General features: G+C 32.5%; 1 protein-coding gene across 3 annotated transcripts in view; it reads right to left on the reverse strand.

Moving 5' to 3' along the window:
* Positions 1–17636, reverse strand: part of LOC126885081 (serine-protein kinase ATM-like) — a 624001-nt gene that overhangs the window by 306310 nt on the left and 300055 nt on the right. For all 3 annotated transcript variants that reach the window (XR_007698275.1, XR_007698276.1, XM_050651504.1), the window contains exons 29-31: positions 9515–9891; positions 6847–7099; positions 856–970 (exon numbers count right to left, since the gene is read on the reverse strand). Coding sequence is in view for 1 of the 3 variants with exons in the window: in XM_050651504.1 (XP_050507461.1) it covers positions 856–970; positions 6847–7099; positions 9515–9891 (745 nt within the window). In the remaining 2 variants the exon portion in view is untranslated. The remainder of the gene's footprint in view (positions 1–855; positions 971–6846; positions 7100–9514; positions 9892–17636) is intronic.

A 17636-nucleotide genomic window follows, 5' to 3' on the forward strand; every position in this document is an offset into this window, starting at 1 on the left:
TGTATTTTAAATTAAATAAATTACATACATTCTTCTTTTTGTGTCAATTAATTTAATTAAAAAAAAATATTATCTTAATGTTTATATTACTGAATAAAGAATTGAATTACCTTTCAAATGAGCTAGCACACGACATATATTCTCATTTAAAAAAATAGTCGATTACGTCATCAGGTCCAGATGGATGACGTCACCAGTATGTTATATATGTCAAAAAATCATATTTTAAAAATCGAATAACTTTTGTATTTAACATTTTTTTCTAATTCTGTAAATAGAGCAGTTTACAGGGGGGTCAAAATATAGTGAATAACCCTGTACAATTCCCACTGAAAATATGTGCATTAATTTAGCTACTTATGGAATTCTTCTGATTGATTTCTGTGTCCAGATATGTGAAGGCATCCACACGTTCAATGATACAGTGTATTGCGATATTATTTGCATTGTTAGGTACTCTTTTGATGGTCATATACTTCGTTTTTGTTTCGTTTATTCTAAGTTTACTATGCGACCGTTGCAAAAACAAAACTACACGACTTGGGATACGAATTGATCAACAAACCACCAAATTCATCAGATATAGCAATTTGCGATTTTATATATCATTCTAAAACTACAACAAATGGGTCAAAAGTCGCTGTTTTACAACGAACGAACAATCATATTATCTTTATACTGCTTTGATGAGCTCAAGCAAATTAACTTTTCAGAAGTAATAAAAAGTTGGAAAAGCATTTTATCGACTATAGTAAGCGAAAAGAAGACTACGTTCAACAATAAAAGAGAAAAATAACAAAAATTGAGAACAGTTTAGTTTAGATAGTTAGTTCTTGCAATATTCTACATACTTACTTTCTAAATATTCCTTCTACTCCAGAGACTCCCATTGCATCAACCATATCTCTTGTTAATCTAAACGGAACAGTTTCTGGTATTGGTAAAACTCGTCCTTGATCAAATGCAATACCTATTAACAAAAAGAAATTTGTTATAGAACTTTCAAGAACTAGAAAATGAGAAAATACATTTTTATTGTTGTTCTGAAGCTATTTCCTTGTGGCATTTTTATGATTAACTATTTAGATGGGAAATAAGCCACAATTAAATTGAAAAAATAATTTTATTAACGTTTCGACGCCCAAATCGGGTGCCGTTTTCAAAATACAAAATACTACTAAATTAAACAAAAATGTTGTTGCTAAGTAAAAAATTCTTATAATAATTTATTTAATCTGACTCATTTATATTGGCAATTCAGACGTATATTACACATTTTAAAGTAGACGACTTTAAAATGATATCGCCAATATTTATGAGTTGCGTTCCTGGGACGACTTTACTAAAAGAGAGTTCATTCGATTACATGAAATCAATCCCAACTTGTTGCATTTGGTTGTCTTTTTAAAGACAGATCACATGCTATGATTTTTTTGTGACGGATATTCTTGAGTTGGGATTGATTTCATGTAATCGAATGAACTATCTTTTAGTAAAGTTGTCCCAGGAACGCAACTCATAAATATTGGTGATATTATTTTAAAGTCTTCTACTTTAAAATGTATAATATAAATAAATTATAGTCAGATTAAATAAATTATTAGAACAATTTTCTTACTTAGCAACACCATTTTTTTAATTTAGTAGTATTTTGTATTTTGACAACGGCACCCGATTTGGGAGTCGAAACGTTAATAAAATTATTTTTTCAATTTAATTGTGGCTTATTTCCCATCTACATTTTTATTATTTATATTATCAAAAATCTACAAGTTACCCAATAAAAATTAAATTGTCAATGGTCATTTTCGTACCGTTCCAACACGAACAGGTTGACACTCATCAAATGATACGACTCTTCTCTTTTTAAAAAATAAAAATGTATACCGTTTTTATTCAGTTGCAATGCGAAGCCAAAACTGTCTTAATTTTACAAATATTTTTATTAGAAAAAAAAACTAAGTTTTCAATCTAATAGCACATAAAACAACATCAAAAAATGTCATTCTACATCCTACCAGACTGAAAACAATGGGAACCTTCTCTGGTAACACCTCCGAGGCTTCTGCAATTTGCAAGCCATAACGGATGCTGAGACTACCACATAACAATGATGTTCGGATCATGTTCTAAGCATATCCTACCAACATTCGTCGAAGTATATCCTTTTTAGTATATGCGTAGTACAAGCATAGCATGTACCATAAAAAACATTCTAAATTTCATGTTCTTTGCATGTGCCTCAAAGAATATTCTTGCACCGAATATACTGAGCACATTCGGGTACGTAGTATCTCGGAATGTTCGTAAAAGTTTATTCTTAGAATATACCTTAATCGAATATTCTTAGTATATGCGTAAGTATATGCAAAAGTATATGCTTAACACATCCTTGTATATACTTTTAAAATATCTTAAAAAGAATATACTGTATGTACCTATAGGAAGAAGAATAATATGTTAGCCTATAGATTATCAACTTCGCATTAAGAATAATTAATAAAATTTATGTATTTTGGTATGTACTACTGAACTATCTAATTCATTTTTTTTAAACCGTTTTAATTGTATAGTAAAAAGCTTAAAACTTAATTCTATTGAAGAAAAATGAGAAATTCTCGTTTCGTTTTCAGTTGAAATGAAATACCATTTTGATTAAGCGTTAAGTATTTTTACCTATAATTTTCGGGAATCCGGAAACGGCCATTCATTATCATTCTGACCCTTGCATTGCATTTTATACCTGCACAAGGGAAGGGGGTAGGTAGCAAAAGAGCAAAATTATATGAAAATAGTTTCCAGTACAGTTATGCATTTATGTCTACGATGTTAGGTAGGACCAAGTATTTCTAGCTACAAGGACTAAAACATTTTTAAGAACATAAAAAGCAGTTTGAAAATAATAAATTCATATTGGTACTTCAATATTTCCTAAATACCTAGTAAGTAAAAGTATGTATAATGTATATAGATACCTATAAATTTTAGTAATTTACATACATATTTATATATTTGGCTATTATATAAGCAGCATTTTTATTTTGATGTGCACATAATAACTAAATATATTACTTATATTTTATATATAGGCTACTTACCCATATAATATTTATTATACATAGGTACCTATATAACTAACTAAAGTTTATATATTTTATACTTACTTTTTACGTAATATTGTAGAATGTAATAACTACATTCTCATATGCAATTAGAATATGTAACTATAATATATTAGTAGAACCAAAGAATACACACACCCAGTGGGTGTGTTAGTATTCTTTGGTAGAACCTATAGGATGAGATTGGGTGATGTTGAAAACATACTTCTGAGAAATACAGCACATCCTTGGAATATTCTTCCCATATACTAAAAATATGTGCGATAGTACATTCTAAGTATATACATAGAAGGTATATAGCACTTCCTTGGAATATTCTTCCCATATACTAAAAATATGTGCGATAGTACATTCTAAGTATATAACTAGAAGGTATATAGCACTTCCTTGGAATATTCTTCCCATATACTAAAAATATGTGCGATAGTACATTCTAAGTATATAAATAGAAGGTTTATAGCACCTCCTTAGAATCTTCTAAAAAGTATGTTCTTGGTATATACTGAAAAGAAGTGCGGTAGTACATTCTAAGTATATACATAGAACGTTTAAGTACTGTAATGTAGTATATACTCAGTATATGCTCTGCACATTCGCAATGGTAATTACGCATATTCTAAGTATATACTTTTTCTGAAAAGTATGTTTTATGAATCTACTAAGAACATAAAATTGTTATGTGGGAAGGAAGATGAGGGAATTTTACAATTTATAATTCACGTCCCAACTGCTCAGCGCGGTAAAGTTCCAACGAGAATGGTTCCCCTCGTACTTCAATGGGAGTAAACATAAATCAAAAATGAATAACCATTTTCAATTTGGTTGCAACACGAAACTACAGCCGCATCATTATTCCAGTTCAATCAGAGAGTGCAGCAAGCACCTCTACCGGTTTCGAAACTTATTAGTCTCTCATCAGGAGGCACATATGCTGCTCTCTCTGACCCAACTAGGACAAACCCCGGCGTGCAGTCACGGATTGCAACGAATGAAATGGCAGGGATGCCCTAGCGGCAACTGCTATCAAAAAGTGCCTCCTGATGAGAGACTAATAAGTTTCGAAACCGGTAGAGGTGCTTCCTGCACTCTCTGATTGAACTGGAATAATGATGCGGCTGTAGTTTCGTGTTGCAACCAAATTGAAAATGGTTATTCATTTTTGATTTATGTTTACTCCCATTGGAGTACGAGGGGAACCATTCTCGTTGGAACTTTACCGCGCTGAGCAGTTGGGACGTGAATTATAAATTGTAAAATTCCCTCATTTTCCTTAGTCTCAGCATCCGTTATGGTTTGCAAATTGTAGAAGCCTCGGAGGTGTTACCAGAGAAGGTTCCCATTGTTTTCAGTCTGGTAGGATGTAGAATGACATTTTTTGATGTTGTTTTATGTGCTATTAGATTGAAAACTTAGTTTTTTGATAGCAGTTGCCGCTAGGGCATCCCTGCCATTTCATTCGTTGCAATCCGTGACTGCACGCCGGGGTTTGTCCTAGTTGGGTCAGAGAGAGCAGCATATGTGCCTCCTGATGAGAGACTAATAAGTTTCGAAACCGGTAGAGGTGCTTGCTGCACTCTCTGATTGAACTGGAATAATGGTGCGGCTGTAGTTTCGTGTTGCAACCAAATTGAAAATGGTTATTCATTTTTTATTTTTATTAGGTTGAAAAACTTAGACTTTCATTTAGCAGATGCCGCTACGCACCTACTACCTCACGTCAGTTACATTGGGAACTAATAAATGTCGAAAATTTTTACCTGGAGTAGAGATAGCAGCCTATGCATTCTCTGAAGAGCCTCTAACAAGAGGTAAAATCGTCGATAAGAGTGCTGGATGCGCTCTCTAACCTAAGTAAAAATTAAGACAGTTTTACTCCGATAGAGTAACTAGGTCCATTTTCCGTTGGAACTTTACCAAGCTGTAGACGGGGTTGTGAATTGCAACTTTTTAGAATTCCCTCTTGTCTTCACTGCAGCATACATCTGGCTTGCAATTTTTAGAAGCCATGGAGGTTGTCACCAGGAAAATGGTCCAGTAAGTTTTTTATTTAAAAAACTTTTTTAATAGTATTTTATTTTACAAATATTTTTATTAGGTTGAAAAACTTTTATACAATCTGACAATTATTATACATATTTGTTTATATTTTACCACAAAACAGGCTATCTGCGGTACTTTATTAGGCAGCTATTTCGCTGCACAATTCAGGTATCCACGATTTTTCTTTTCGATAAGAATTCCATTTTTCTGTTCTTGTGAAAAAGTATCAATCGAGTCTGTTTTGTTAATGTTAATTACAAATTTTTTCGTCACGTCCAAAACTACATTTAAAGTTTGTACAAAGATTGGTTATGTGCACAGTTGCGTTTAACAGCGATATTAAATAAGTATTTTTTAAATTCGTTCGAAATGGTCTATTTTGGCAGAACGCGTTGAAATTATTTCCATATTTTTTTAAAATGAAAAGTATGCAAGGTGAACATTATGTTATAAACTTTATCAAAATAAGTAACTTTATCCCTCCTTCCATTGAGACCATCAGTAGGTCTACGATACAAAAGAGTTACGTATCCATTACAATTGGTTTCATTGTAATCGAGACGATGTAAATCATACTAGAACAGAAAGAAGCTGTTATCGTCCGATATGCAGATATAGCACTAGAAAAAGATAAGCCATGTATTACTACCCATTTGTTTTCATTGGATTTGTTGTAACTTAGTTTTAAATGTAGCGGCCTTGCCTTGTCGCCTGTCACTGCTGTCCTTCCGGTTTGGATTGCTTACAGGTTAGGACTACCAAAGAATTATTTTTTCGTTAACTATCTCATAGTTCGTAAATAGTTTAATTCATAAATAATTTATATTTATAAAATTTAATTTAAGTTTTGCGTTTTTAATTTTTAACCTTAAAGGGGGTATAGTTTAAAATTTCGAAATTTTCGATTTTTGTTTATTATTTTAAATGAAAGTACTTAACTTCAAGCATACTCTCTACTCGCTTTGTAGCAGCTTGAGCCGTAGTGAGAAACGTTCAACAGATGTTCCTCTTCTCTTTTGTAAATTATTCCGCGATTAAAAAACATATTCCGGTGTTCATCACTTCACGATTTGACAGACAAAAAAGAAATTGAAAATAAAGTTGTCAAAACTTTAAACGCGTTTTTTCAAAACTGCTTTTTTCAAAGAACTCAAAACCACTTGACCAATCCACCTGAAATTTGCACAGATTTTCTTTAGATATTTCGTGAGGGAACGCGGTCGAGATATTTTTTGTTTTATCCTTATTTTTTGTTTATCAATAATAAATATGTTGATTTTCACTTTTTTTTTATGAGAAATTTCGTTCTTTTGAATTCTGAGTGATACCAAAAATTCAAAAATCATTAAAACTAAAAAAACTCGGCAGCGTTACCTTGAGAAACTTATAAGCTAATCAAATCTCAAAATTTTTGTTTCACACGATCCAATGATAAGTTCTGATGTCCACCGCAAAATCCATTTTTTAGGTGTCTAAACATTTTCCACCGTTGCCTTATTTTTCAATATTTTACCTTGATTTTTTTTTAATATTCTTTGAATTGTACTGAAAATGTTTATTTAATTTAAAAATAAAATAATTCTACCAAATTTTAAAAAAATTCAGAGACATGTACTTGAAATGTTGATTTCAAACCATACCCCTCCCCTTAACCTAAAACCTTATCCTCCTTAAAAAAACTTACCAAAATCAATGTGGATCACTTCGGCCGTAGTTTTATCTATTAAAATATTACTAGTGTGCCTATCACCAATTCCCAGAATATATCCACACATACTGGTCGTAGCTACGCTATGTATAAAAGCTCTCCTTCTTTCATACCACATAACAGGCTGGGAGAAGAATTCTTCAAAAAAGTGATGGAATACTGGCTTGAGACTCTTGCAGAGTGTCTTATATATTTCTAGTTTGACTTGAGGACTCTTGTCTGCAGCTTTCTGTAAAATAAAGTTCATTAGTTACTACAGTATACTCTCTCTATAACGAACACGGGTATTAAGAGAATACGAGGTTTCGCTTATAACGAGTTACATTAGGTGTCCCATGAAATTTCTATTGAGCTATAACACCTCTATAACGAGGCGTATTTAGTTATAACGAGGGAAAATGAGATCGAAGAACATGTTTCTTTACCAGTTTTTTCCGCGGTGATGGCTATAAATAAATACCACAGCTGCCTACATACAGAAATGTCTAAAATATGTGTGCTTATCGAGGCCAGTGATGTAAACTGCACCGCCTGTCAACTTCTTTCTGTTTATCCGCAGACTTTTTTTCAAGAGCGCCATCCAAATAATATTTAGCATCTTATATTGCTCGAAATGGCTTCACTATACGAAGTTAATGTTTTAGAAAACTACATATTCATACGTATGCACAATATTATTGTTGTATGATATAACGAGATCGGCTTATAACGAATTAAGTAGTCTGCTATTTCAGTTCTCGTTATAGAGGGAGTCTACATTTCAACATTAATTTTTTTTTGTTTTGTTCTCTGGCCTTGGTTTGGACCCTTTAGCCACGTAATTACTATAACTAGCTCAGGGGAGTAATGTGTAGTGTGTGTGTGTGTGTGTGATCAGTAAATGTCTTGTTAGTTAGTAACGTCGACTTTATTGCCTTTACAAAGAGACGCTTATTGAAGCCGAACGTCTGCGGTCCCTCAGGTGAGTACCAATCCCACAAGAACAAGCTTCACATTTTAAAATTAATTACAAATGCATAGGGTGTTTCATTACATTGTACCGCATCAAAGATGTTTTTTAATGAAACACACCGTATTTTATTTTAAAATTAAAACACGCTTCACTTCCACCTATTGCAAATTGATTTTTTGCAGAGTTATTTAAAAAGTTATAACCGAATTTCAATGAAAATTCCACACCTGTAATTTTGAACCAATCAAAATACGTTATTTTGACAGATCACCATGGCAACGGAGGTATTTTATCGGAAATTTTTTGCTCGTGGGGTACCCAACAGCGAATTATAGTGGAAATTTTTTGACGTTTACAATAACAGAACATTTTTGACAGACTGGTTTTTATTTGTTTACATAATTTAGTTTTGATTCATTTTCTATCACTTGTAGTTACTCAAAACTTATGTAAAATTGAAGAATATACTATTTTCTATCTTGAAATGGTATTCCCATGCAACTACAATGAGTAGAAATTACGAATTTGAAAGCCTAAATAATTGCTGACAAAGCTATGGCGCGCTATTAATCTGTTCATGCAGCTTTGGATTTTCAAATGCAAATTTGGTGTGGAATTTTCTTACCGAATACCACGCGAAGTCAAATTAATATCCGGAAATTTTTTTTTGATCATGAATATTTTTAGAAAATTTCCCTCGTCTGCGACTCGGGAAATTTTCAAAATATTCATGATCTCAAAAAAATTTCCGGAAATAATTTGACCTCTAGTGGTATTACTAGTGAAAATCGTTGAACGCACCCTGTATAATTGAGAAGGAATACAAAAGCAACCACTTATTCTAGCCATGATTGTCTAATTTCATAAAACTGATTGAGTTTCCTAATCTAATTTAAATCTAATACAGGGTGAGTCCAACCACAAATTCATTATTTGCTCAGTAAAAAAAAATACAGTGAAATGAAAAACTTTGTTTTTAAACCAGGTGTAAACTAAAAAGACAGACTCACATCCAAGAAATCTACATCTTCTTTTTTGGTTGATCATGTCGGCCTTCGACGGCAATCCTTAAATATTATATTATACTAATACGTCGCGTCGTGAGTCGCTTAAGAGTTCAAAAACAACTGTTTTTTTATACAAAAGCAGACTAAAGATCTAAAAATGAAATGAATAACACAGAAACACACAAAAAATCGCCGAAATAACTTAATTAACCTATGAAATGCCAATAGTGTCAAAATTTCATAAATGTCAATAGTGTCGAAATTTCATAACAGTGGAGTAAACTTGTCTGTGGTTGGACCAATTACAATAAAGCATTACAGCGTGGTAAATTTGAATTACTCCTCCTTTTTTTAAAATATAATATATCCTTCATAGTGTAAAATGGTATATATTTAAAAATTATTTTTATATAAATTGAAATTTTTTAAAGGGATTACAATTTCAGAACGTTATCGGTCTTATCAGATCATTATCCGTGAAGACCAAAAAGTAAGCATTTCCACGTTAACATAATGAATAAAAATACAAAAAAAATAGTGGTGGGAAGAACATATTTAAACAGTCCCAAAAAACCAGCAACTCAAGTATTGCAGAGTATCAACGTTAATAAGAACTGCGAGTAAAATACCACAGTAAGTAGATAAAGACAAACATCCATGGTATCAGCTGTATATGTGTACTTACCCCAAATATGCGCTTGCACGTGTTCGGTAACTTGTCCATAGGCCTGTACTTTTGGTGTGCACCGACAGAGTTCTTTCCGTTTCCTGTCAAATATTCCCCGATCGACATACTATCATCAGCCCACTTTAATATTCCGCTTCTCATCGATAAAGGCACGATTTTGTAGGTCCTTATCCGTAAATGTTTAGTGGTTTTGTTGTAGGACAGAAGATTGTTCATGATGTTGAAAACTTGTTGCATTACGGCGTCTTGTCTAAGATCGTCTTTGCATTTGACTAGTTGAGAGTGGTATTTTCCGTCTGTTCCTCTGCATAATATTCTCTTTGGTACTTTTACTCCTCCGGCGATTTTGTATTTTGATTTAAATGATACAATACCTAAACAAATGTTGAGTTAAAATATTAAGTTAATTTATAACAGAAACTAATATAGAGTACTTCAGCTAATTATCCAGGAGAAAATTAGTAGAAGGCAGTGGCGGTTCTAGCCCGGGGCAGGGAGGGGGGACAGCCCCCCAGTTTTTACAGGATTTTTGTTTTATAATCTTCGTTAAAAAGACACGTTATCTTGTTTATTCCCCGGTTGTGTTCAATTTTCATTTCACAATACATTTGACATTTGACAACACTGGACAACGCTTAGTACTTTCAATTTGTAAGCTTCGATCTGAAAACCCATGTATTTATGTGCACTGCTACGCCCACCGGTTGAATTTGGTATTAGTGGATACAGCTAAAAATATGAACATGGTTGATGAAACTCTGGGATTGCTTGAAGCAATTTATTCCTTTCAATCGGCTTCTACCTTGAGACATCAGAAATTTAAAGACGCACAAGACCCAAAGTCAAGAAAGTTTGAGATGTGCCAACAAAGTGATACCAGATGGGTATTTTTTTTTGGCTTGGACTATAGTCATTCAGCCAGTGTATGTAAATACAAAGGGGTAATGTATTTCAAAAATAACTTTTTAGCTGTAATATCGGCCTTGGAGGACCTGAAATGCTCTACAAAGAAAGTTGAAGCTTCTACTGCTAATGGATTCTAGCTGCAACTCAAACAGTTTGAAATTGTATTTGCTCTGCAATTTTTAGGGAAGATTTTGGAATATACAAACAAAACGTATAAAGCTTTACAGAAGGAAGACATACTAGTGAGCTCTGCAGTTAAAGTTATCGATGGTTTGAAAAGGTTATTACAAAGTAAACGATCTGATAATTTCTTTGATGCATGCTGGAAACAAGCCTGTTGTGTAGCTGAAAAAGCGGTAATAAAAACTCTAACAGACTCTGATTACCAAATGAAGCGTAAGGGGCAAATACCAATAAAATTTGATGATTAAGTCATCATGACTTCCGCAGGAGAAAGATCTATGCATAATGATGAAATTCTGTTCAAACAAATGTTATTTGAAGTGCTAAACCATATGATAGGCAAGTTTGAACGCAGGTTAACAATCAATCCAACTGTTTTATGGCTTTTTAAGTATTAAATCCATCAAGCACTGAATTCCTTACAACTAACCCTGCATGCAGTTTTGCAGATCAGTACAGTACGTTCATTAATACATTAGATCTTAAGCATGAAGTTGAAATGGCAAAAGAGGTTTTCCATGATTTCAAAGGAAATACAACAGATTTTTATTTTGATTTACTTACACAAAAATCCTGAGTATCATGAGCTTTCAAAATTGGCCCAACTTTTATTTACATTACTTGTAACGGGTGCTGTAGCTGAAAAAAGTTTTTCCACAATGAAAAGAGCCAAAGCTTATCTGCGCTCTACGATGACAACTAATCGACTGACGAACCTTTCAATAATATCGATAGAAAGAGAAGAAAGTGAAAGGTTGATGAACAATCCAGACCAAATTATAGACATTTTAGTAATGCTGGCCAGAGAAAATTAAATTTGTAAATAAATGTAAACCTTGTCAACAAGCAGTAAATCTGTATAAAATAAAATGTGTTGTTACAATTTCTCATTTATTCATTTATTTCCTTAGTGTGCTGAATTTCGAAAATTCAATTAATAAATATCTTTGCAGAATTGATTTTTTGAATGTTTACATCCCCTCTCAATGATTGGGGTTTTTGAGGACCAAACGAAACCACCGGTCACTCAAAATCTATTATTTTTGACTTGCCCCCCCCCCCGTTTTTTGGTCTAGAACCGCCACTGGTAGAAGGGACCTAGAGAGGAGGAGATACTCGTGGCTCCAAAACTTGCGGCAATGATTCGAATTGTCAGACTATTTTTGGGGTTCAAAGGAGTAGTCATGTGCAGTACAAGATGTTCCTTTCTGATAGGACCTCTAGCCACTTTTATTCAATTCCTATCGTCACCTCCAAGAAGTCTGACTTAACACATAAACCCTGAGCAACCTTACCGATGATTGAGTCACCAAACCCAGTGGAAGGTAGGCCAGTGGAAGGTAGGGTAAGGGCTCACGAGGAAAAGAGAAATAGTCCTTCGAAAAGGGGGTTGGAAGATAGGTTAACTACTCATCCGTGGAAAAAAATATAGTTACGGAACCAACAAATGAGCCTCGGAGTATCGAACGATTGACCGGCGACGACTTAGGGTAAGAACAGAACAAGTGGGTCGAGATGGAGGTGTAGGTCGCGGTGGATGCTACTAATGTCTGTCCCACCTTGACTTTACAGTACACAAACATACGGCAATACAATCCTTATGGGAGTTTTTAGCGCGGCGATGCCGATTTTCTTCAAAAGAATTTTCAATCGGACATTACCAAGGTCCTAAAAATGTAGGTCCCTAAAAATTTTAAATTAAAACTAACCCGTTACAGTCAAGTAAAACAATTTTTTTTCATTGTTTTTTTGTGAGTGATAGTCATTTTCGAAAAGTAATCAGCAATTTTATAATCGATATGCGTAATAACTTTTATTGGTTAAGAATGTTAGAATATTCAACATTAACCCTTAAAAGACTATGGTTGCCATATGGCAACCATTGTAAGCAGTGATCTAAATAATTTTTTCAGTAGGTTTCTCTATTAAAAAGCAGATGGCGCATGCTGTTCTAAATAGTAAAATAAGTATATTTTAAGGTAGTATTGAAAGTTCAGTCTCAAGTTAGTGTTTGTTTGATTAACATCGTTGTGTATATATCCGATTTTTGTTGGTGCAAGAAAATGGACATCAGATTTGTGTAAGTAACTTTTTAATACCTAATATAAATTATTTTTTGTTTAGTATACGATTTTATTTATAAGAATATACTAGATTTTAAAAATGTTGCATTAGTTTGCCTTTTTCTTTTAGTGTGTAATTATTTTAGGGCGGGAAAAACCGAAATTGCCATATGGCAACCAGAGTCTCTTTCAGTACCTATTATTGAATGTTTTTATTTTATTTTAGAAGAGGCTTTACTCTAGAAGAGGCGTTACAAATGGCGTACGTACGCGGACGATTTAGATGTGGAGGGATCTACATTGAACCACCAGACACAAATGAATTGACCGATGAAGATTCTGCTGATGAGGATAATGGTGGTATGGTAGATAATTTACCTGCAAGCCAATTACAAGCTCCAGCCGAGCTTCAGGTTCGCAATTCGAACGAAAATGATTTTGCAATGGAGAAAATAGACGCTACCAAGGTATATTTTGTATTTTTACGAAAAATGTGGGTGATAAAGTTTTATCTATTTTAGGTAAACTGGGACAAAGAGAGAGATTTGGAAGCAACTGCTAGGCTAGTTCAACGATGTGCTCTAAATGTAACGTTGGCTTATGCCTAGCGTGCAATGTGCAAATTCACACTAAATGATTTATAGTTTTTATTATTATTCATAGTTGTAGTAATTTTTTATGTTTATTATAATATAGGTAGTAGGAAGGACTACGGTTGCCATATGGCAATCTTCTTTTTTTATAAAAAATACTTCAATTGTTTATTTTTTTTATTATAATTTTAATATTTGTTCAAAATAAAACATAAATCACGAACTTTTTTCAGTTTTTTAATAAAAACAAAAGTCCGTCCGTTAAGGGTTAAAAGTGGATGTTGTTCTATGGTTGTTAATTAATGTATTCTGAAGTAATGTCAAGAAAAATATAAAATATATTGTCAGTCAAGTTTAAATACAGTTTTATATTGTCCTACCAGGTCCTACAGTTGAGAATAATAAATAAAGTATAATTGTTGATGGTCAGTTCACCTAAATTAAATTATACCAAAGAATATTAAATAAGCTTAAAATTATTACTGATAACATTGTATTCAGTAACTCACTGCTTCTTTGGAAAATTTGGATCCTAATTGCAGTTTATTGTTATTCTTAATGACTGATTTCCAAGATGAAATTAATGTCATTTTAATGTGTTTACACCCTACGACAGTGGCCCTGAAAGTGAGGAAGACGGGATTATAGAAAGAAGCTAAAATATATAGTTTAAATGCATTTTAATTATTTCTGTAGGTACCTACGTATTTATTAAGGTTTACCATATTTATGCGCTTAAATACATTATTATATAAATGTTTTATAAAAAATTATTTTATTTTGTTCACATCAAGGTATTTTTCGAAAAAAATATGTTTTAGAACCCCTGACAGCCACAAAATGTCAATAATATTAATTCCTAAGTTATTAATAGTTATCCTATAGAAAAAAGTATGTTTGTTTAAAACCTGTTTCTGATAAAATTTGGCATCACTGTTGGTCATAAGAACCTGTAGTGTAAAGTCAAGGTGGGATGCACAATAGTTAAGTCGCGGTCGATATCGACAGCACATAGCAAGGAGGTCACCTGCGCTGTCAGTCAAGCTAGAACCACTATCAAGTGAAGTATTTTTTATGGCATAGACTTGGGTGTCAATTAGCCAGTCACAACTTTTTTGTTTTCTATTCATACATAAAAAAGGCAATGAGGTCCTTAAGAGTTCCATAGCAAACTCTTCCACAGCTCACTACTCAGTTCAAAAGCTGCAGGTGGCCGCTATAGACTATCCAAGTTGCTCACCACATTTTACCATTATACATCTTCTTCTTCTTCTTCTTCTTTTTCCATATGTACATAATATATCAAATTATCAGGATTAATAAATTTAGAGGTTAATTTTAGTTTCACAGATAAATTTCATTAAACAATCACATATATTTTTGCTGCTCAGAGACAATACATAGGATATATTGAAAGGTAGAAAAACATTAAATTTTATTAAATCTTCGATTGAATTATAGCTGTGTGGGATGTATTTTGTACACTCAAAGAAAGTGTGATTCAAATCACCCACCTTCTGACATTCAGTACAAAGATTTGAATCAAAAACTTTAATTCTTGCTAGATGTAGAGGGAAACATGCATGTCCAAACTTCATTCTGATTAATGTTGTTATATATCTTCGAGGTACTACATAATTTTTAAACCAATATATATTGGAAACAGAAGGTTGAATCAGTGAATACTGAGATTTGGATTGTTTACAAAGATCTCGCCATGATTGACTCCACTGATTTTTAACTCGATGCCTAATAGTGTTAAGGTTGATATGAACCCTTAATTAATTTGTTTCTGATCCTAGAGATGGCTGTACTGTAGCATGTTACTGTGGTAACATTTTCAACTTAATTGTAGATTTCTACATGATGACTCTGTAATAATGTAGAAACCTGAATACTATTCTGTCCTTACACCCATTGGCTCAATTGGCCCTGTTGCCAAATTGTTTAGACAGTAATTTTATATGTAATAGAATAACATGACAGTAATAAAAATGTAATGTAGCAAGAAACATTTAGTCCATGTTGTGATGCCGGTCCCGTCTAAAAAAAATTATGGTTCGGTTTCTCTGCGGATTCCTATTCAGAAATGTTCTCTTTAAGGAAATATGAAGTGCGCAGGGCGAAATTTTTGGCCAGAAATTGTTTAAAATTTTTTTTTAAGAAATTCAAAAGATCACCCTTTTTGCTCCGGAAAATATTTTTTTAGGTTTTTTGGGCCATTCTAACAAGAAAGGTGTGTTGTCATTTTTCTCAAAAGTTGATAGATTTCGAGTTAAGGGCGATTTAAAATCTGAAAAATGCGATAATAAGCATTTTCGAAGTTTAAAAACTTAGTTTTATGTATATTAATATATCTGAAATAGCCAAGTGCTTGAATTAAAGTTTTTTTTTTCAAAATTATGAAGAGTAGTCGGTTCTATCTTAAATTTAGACCGTTCTTTTTAAAATGTATCAAAGAATATATAGTGAGTAGAAGTTTACGGCCCTGTAACGTTTTAGCATAGGATTTTGCGTTCCAACTGAGTAGGTGCTATGGAGGTGCATAGATCTGACAACGTCCGTAGTCACCGTCATCTCACCACCGCCCGCTCTGCGGCCGTAACATCCCTCGTCAACAAGCCTCCTTATAAACGTGACCATCTGTTTCATATAAAAGCTTCCTCTATGAGCTATTATTATATTCGTTCAATTCGTTGATGTTATTATGCCTCCATTCAATTTTAATGCCGATGCGGCAGGTTCTATTTCAACAATCTTCTATTTTGCACGGGAAAATATTTTTTCAGGTTTTTCGGGTAATACTAAATAAAAAAGTTTGTTTTCATTTTTCTGACAAGTGTACAGTTTTTGAGTTATAAGCGATTTAAAATCTGAAAAATGCGAACATACGCATATTCGAGTTAGAGGCTTGAAAACTGATAATTATTATTATTTTTGTAGTTGATAAGTGCCTAAAATCGAAGCTTAAACATTTAATTTTAAGATTTTGCTGGGTAACCGGGGCTTATTTCAAAAATAAATCGTTGTTTTTTACTTGTTAATTATGCGCGTTAAAAATAAAATTTAATAGTTATTTATGATATAAGTCTTAAGTTTAAAAGTACACGTCTAATTAAGGCAGGTATGTGAAAGTTTGCAGAATCAGCGAAGCGAATTCTGTAATTCACACGAGTGCCTTAAAAATGTACTTTTTAACACGTACAATATTTTTTCTACAAACGTCTTATACAGAGAGAGTCTGTAAAGTGGAATAAATTCAATATCTCAAATACTAATTGTTTTTTTTGGAAAATGCTCAGACCCGTCGATTAGTATTTCAAATTGTCCTTTTTGACATTCAATAAAAATGTATACAGGGTGTCCCAATTTAGAGATATGACGTCATCGTCGATTTTCTTAAATGGCAACACTGTCATTTTGATAGCTAATTTGATAGGGTTTGTAAAGTTATACATAACTGCAAAATATCAAATTTTTATTCTCTACCATTTACAAGATAATAGAAAATAACAAAGTTATATCTGTAATTTGGAATATATTCAATAATTAAAATACTAACTGTTTTTTTGAAAAATGCTCAGACCCGTCGATTAGTATATCAAATTGTCATTTTTGACATATAATAATAATGTATACAGGTTGTCCCAATTTAGAGATATGACGTCATCGTTGATTTTCTTAAATGGCAACACTATCATTTTGATAGCTATTTTGATAGCGTGTGTAAAGTTATACACATCTGAAAAATTTCAATATTTTATTCCCTACCATTTACAAGATAATAAAAAATAACAAAGTTATGAAGAACAAGAAGTAATCAAATAATAATTGAATTTATTTACTTCAATTAAGCAAATGCTCATAACGTTGCCCATTGACAATTTGACAATAATTGAGGGCAACATTATGAGTTTTTGCTTAATTTATTGAAATAATTAAATTCAATTATTAGTTGATTACTTCTTTTTCATAACTTTTTTATTTTTTATTATCATCTAAATGGTAGAGAATACAAATTTGAAATTTTGCAGTTGTGTATAACTTTACACACCCTATCAAAATAGCTATCAAAATGACAGTGTTGCCATTTAAGAAAATCAACGATGACGTCATATCTCTAAATTGGGACACCCTGTATACATTATTATTATATGTTAAAAAGGACAATTTGATATACTAATCGACGGGTCTGAGCATTTTTCAAAAAAACAGTTAGTATTTTAATTATTGAATATATTCCAAATTACAGATATAACTTTGTTATTTTCTATTATCTTGTAAATGGTAGAGAATAAAAATTTGATATTTTGCAGTTATGTATAACTTTACAAACCCTATCAAATTAGCTATCAAAATGACAGTGTTGCCATT

The sequence above is a fragment of the Diabrotica virgifera genome, chromosome 5 (assembly GCF_917563875.1).
Source record: "Diabrotica virgifera virgifera chromosome 5, PGI_DIABVI_V3a".
Lineage (NCBI taxonomy): Eukaryota > Metazoa > Arthropoda > Insecta > Coleoptera > Chrysomelidae > Diabrotica > Diabrotica virgifera.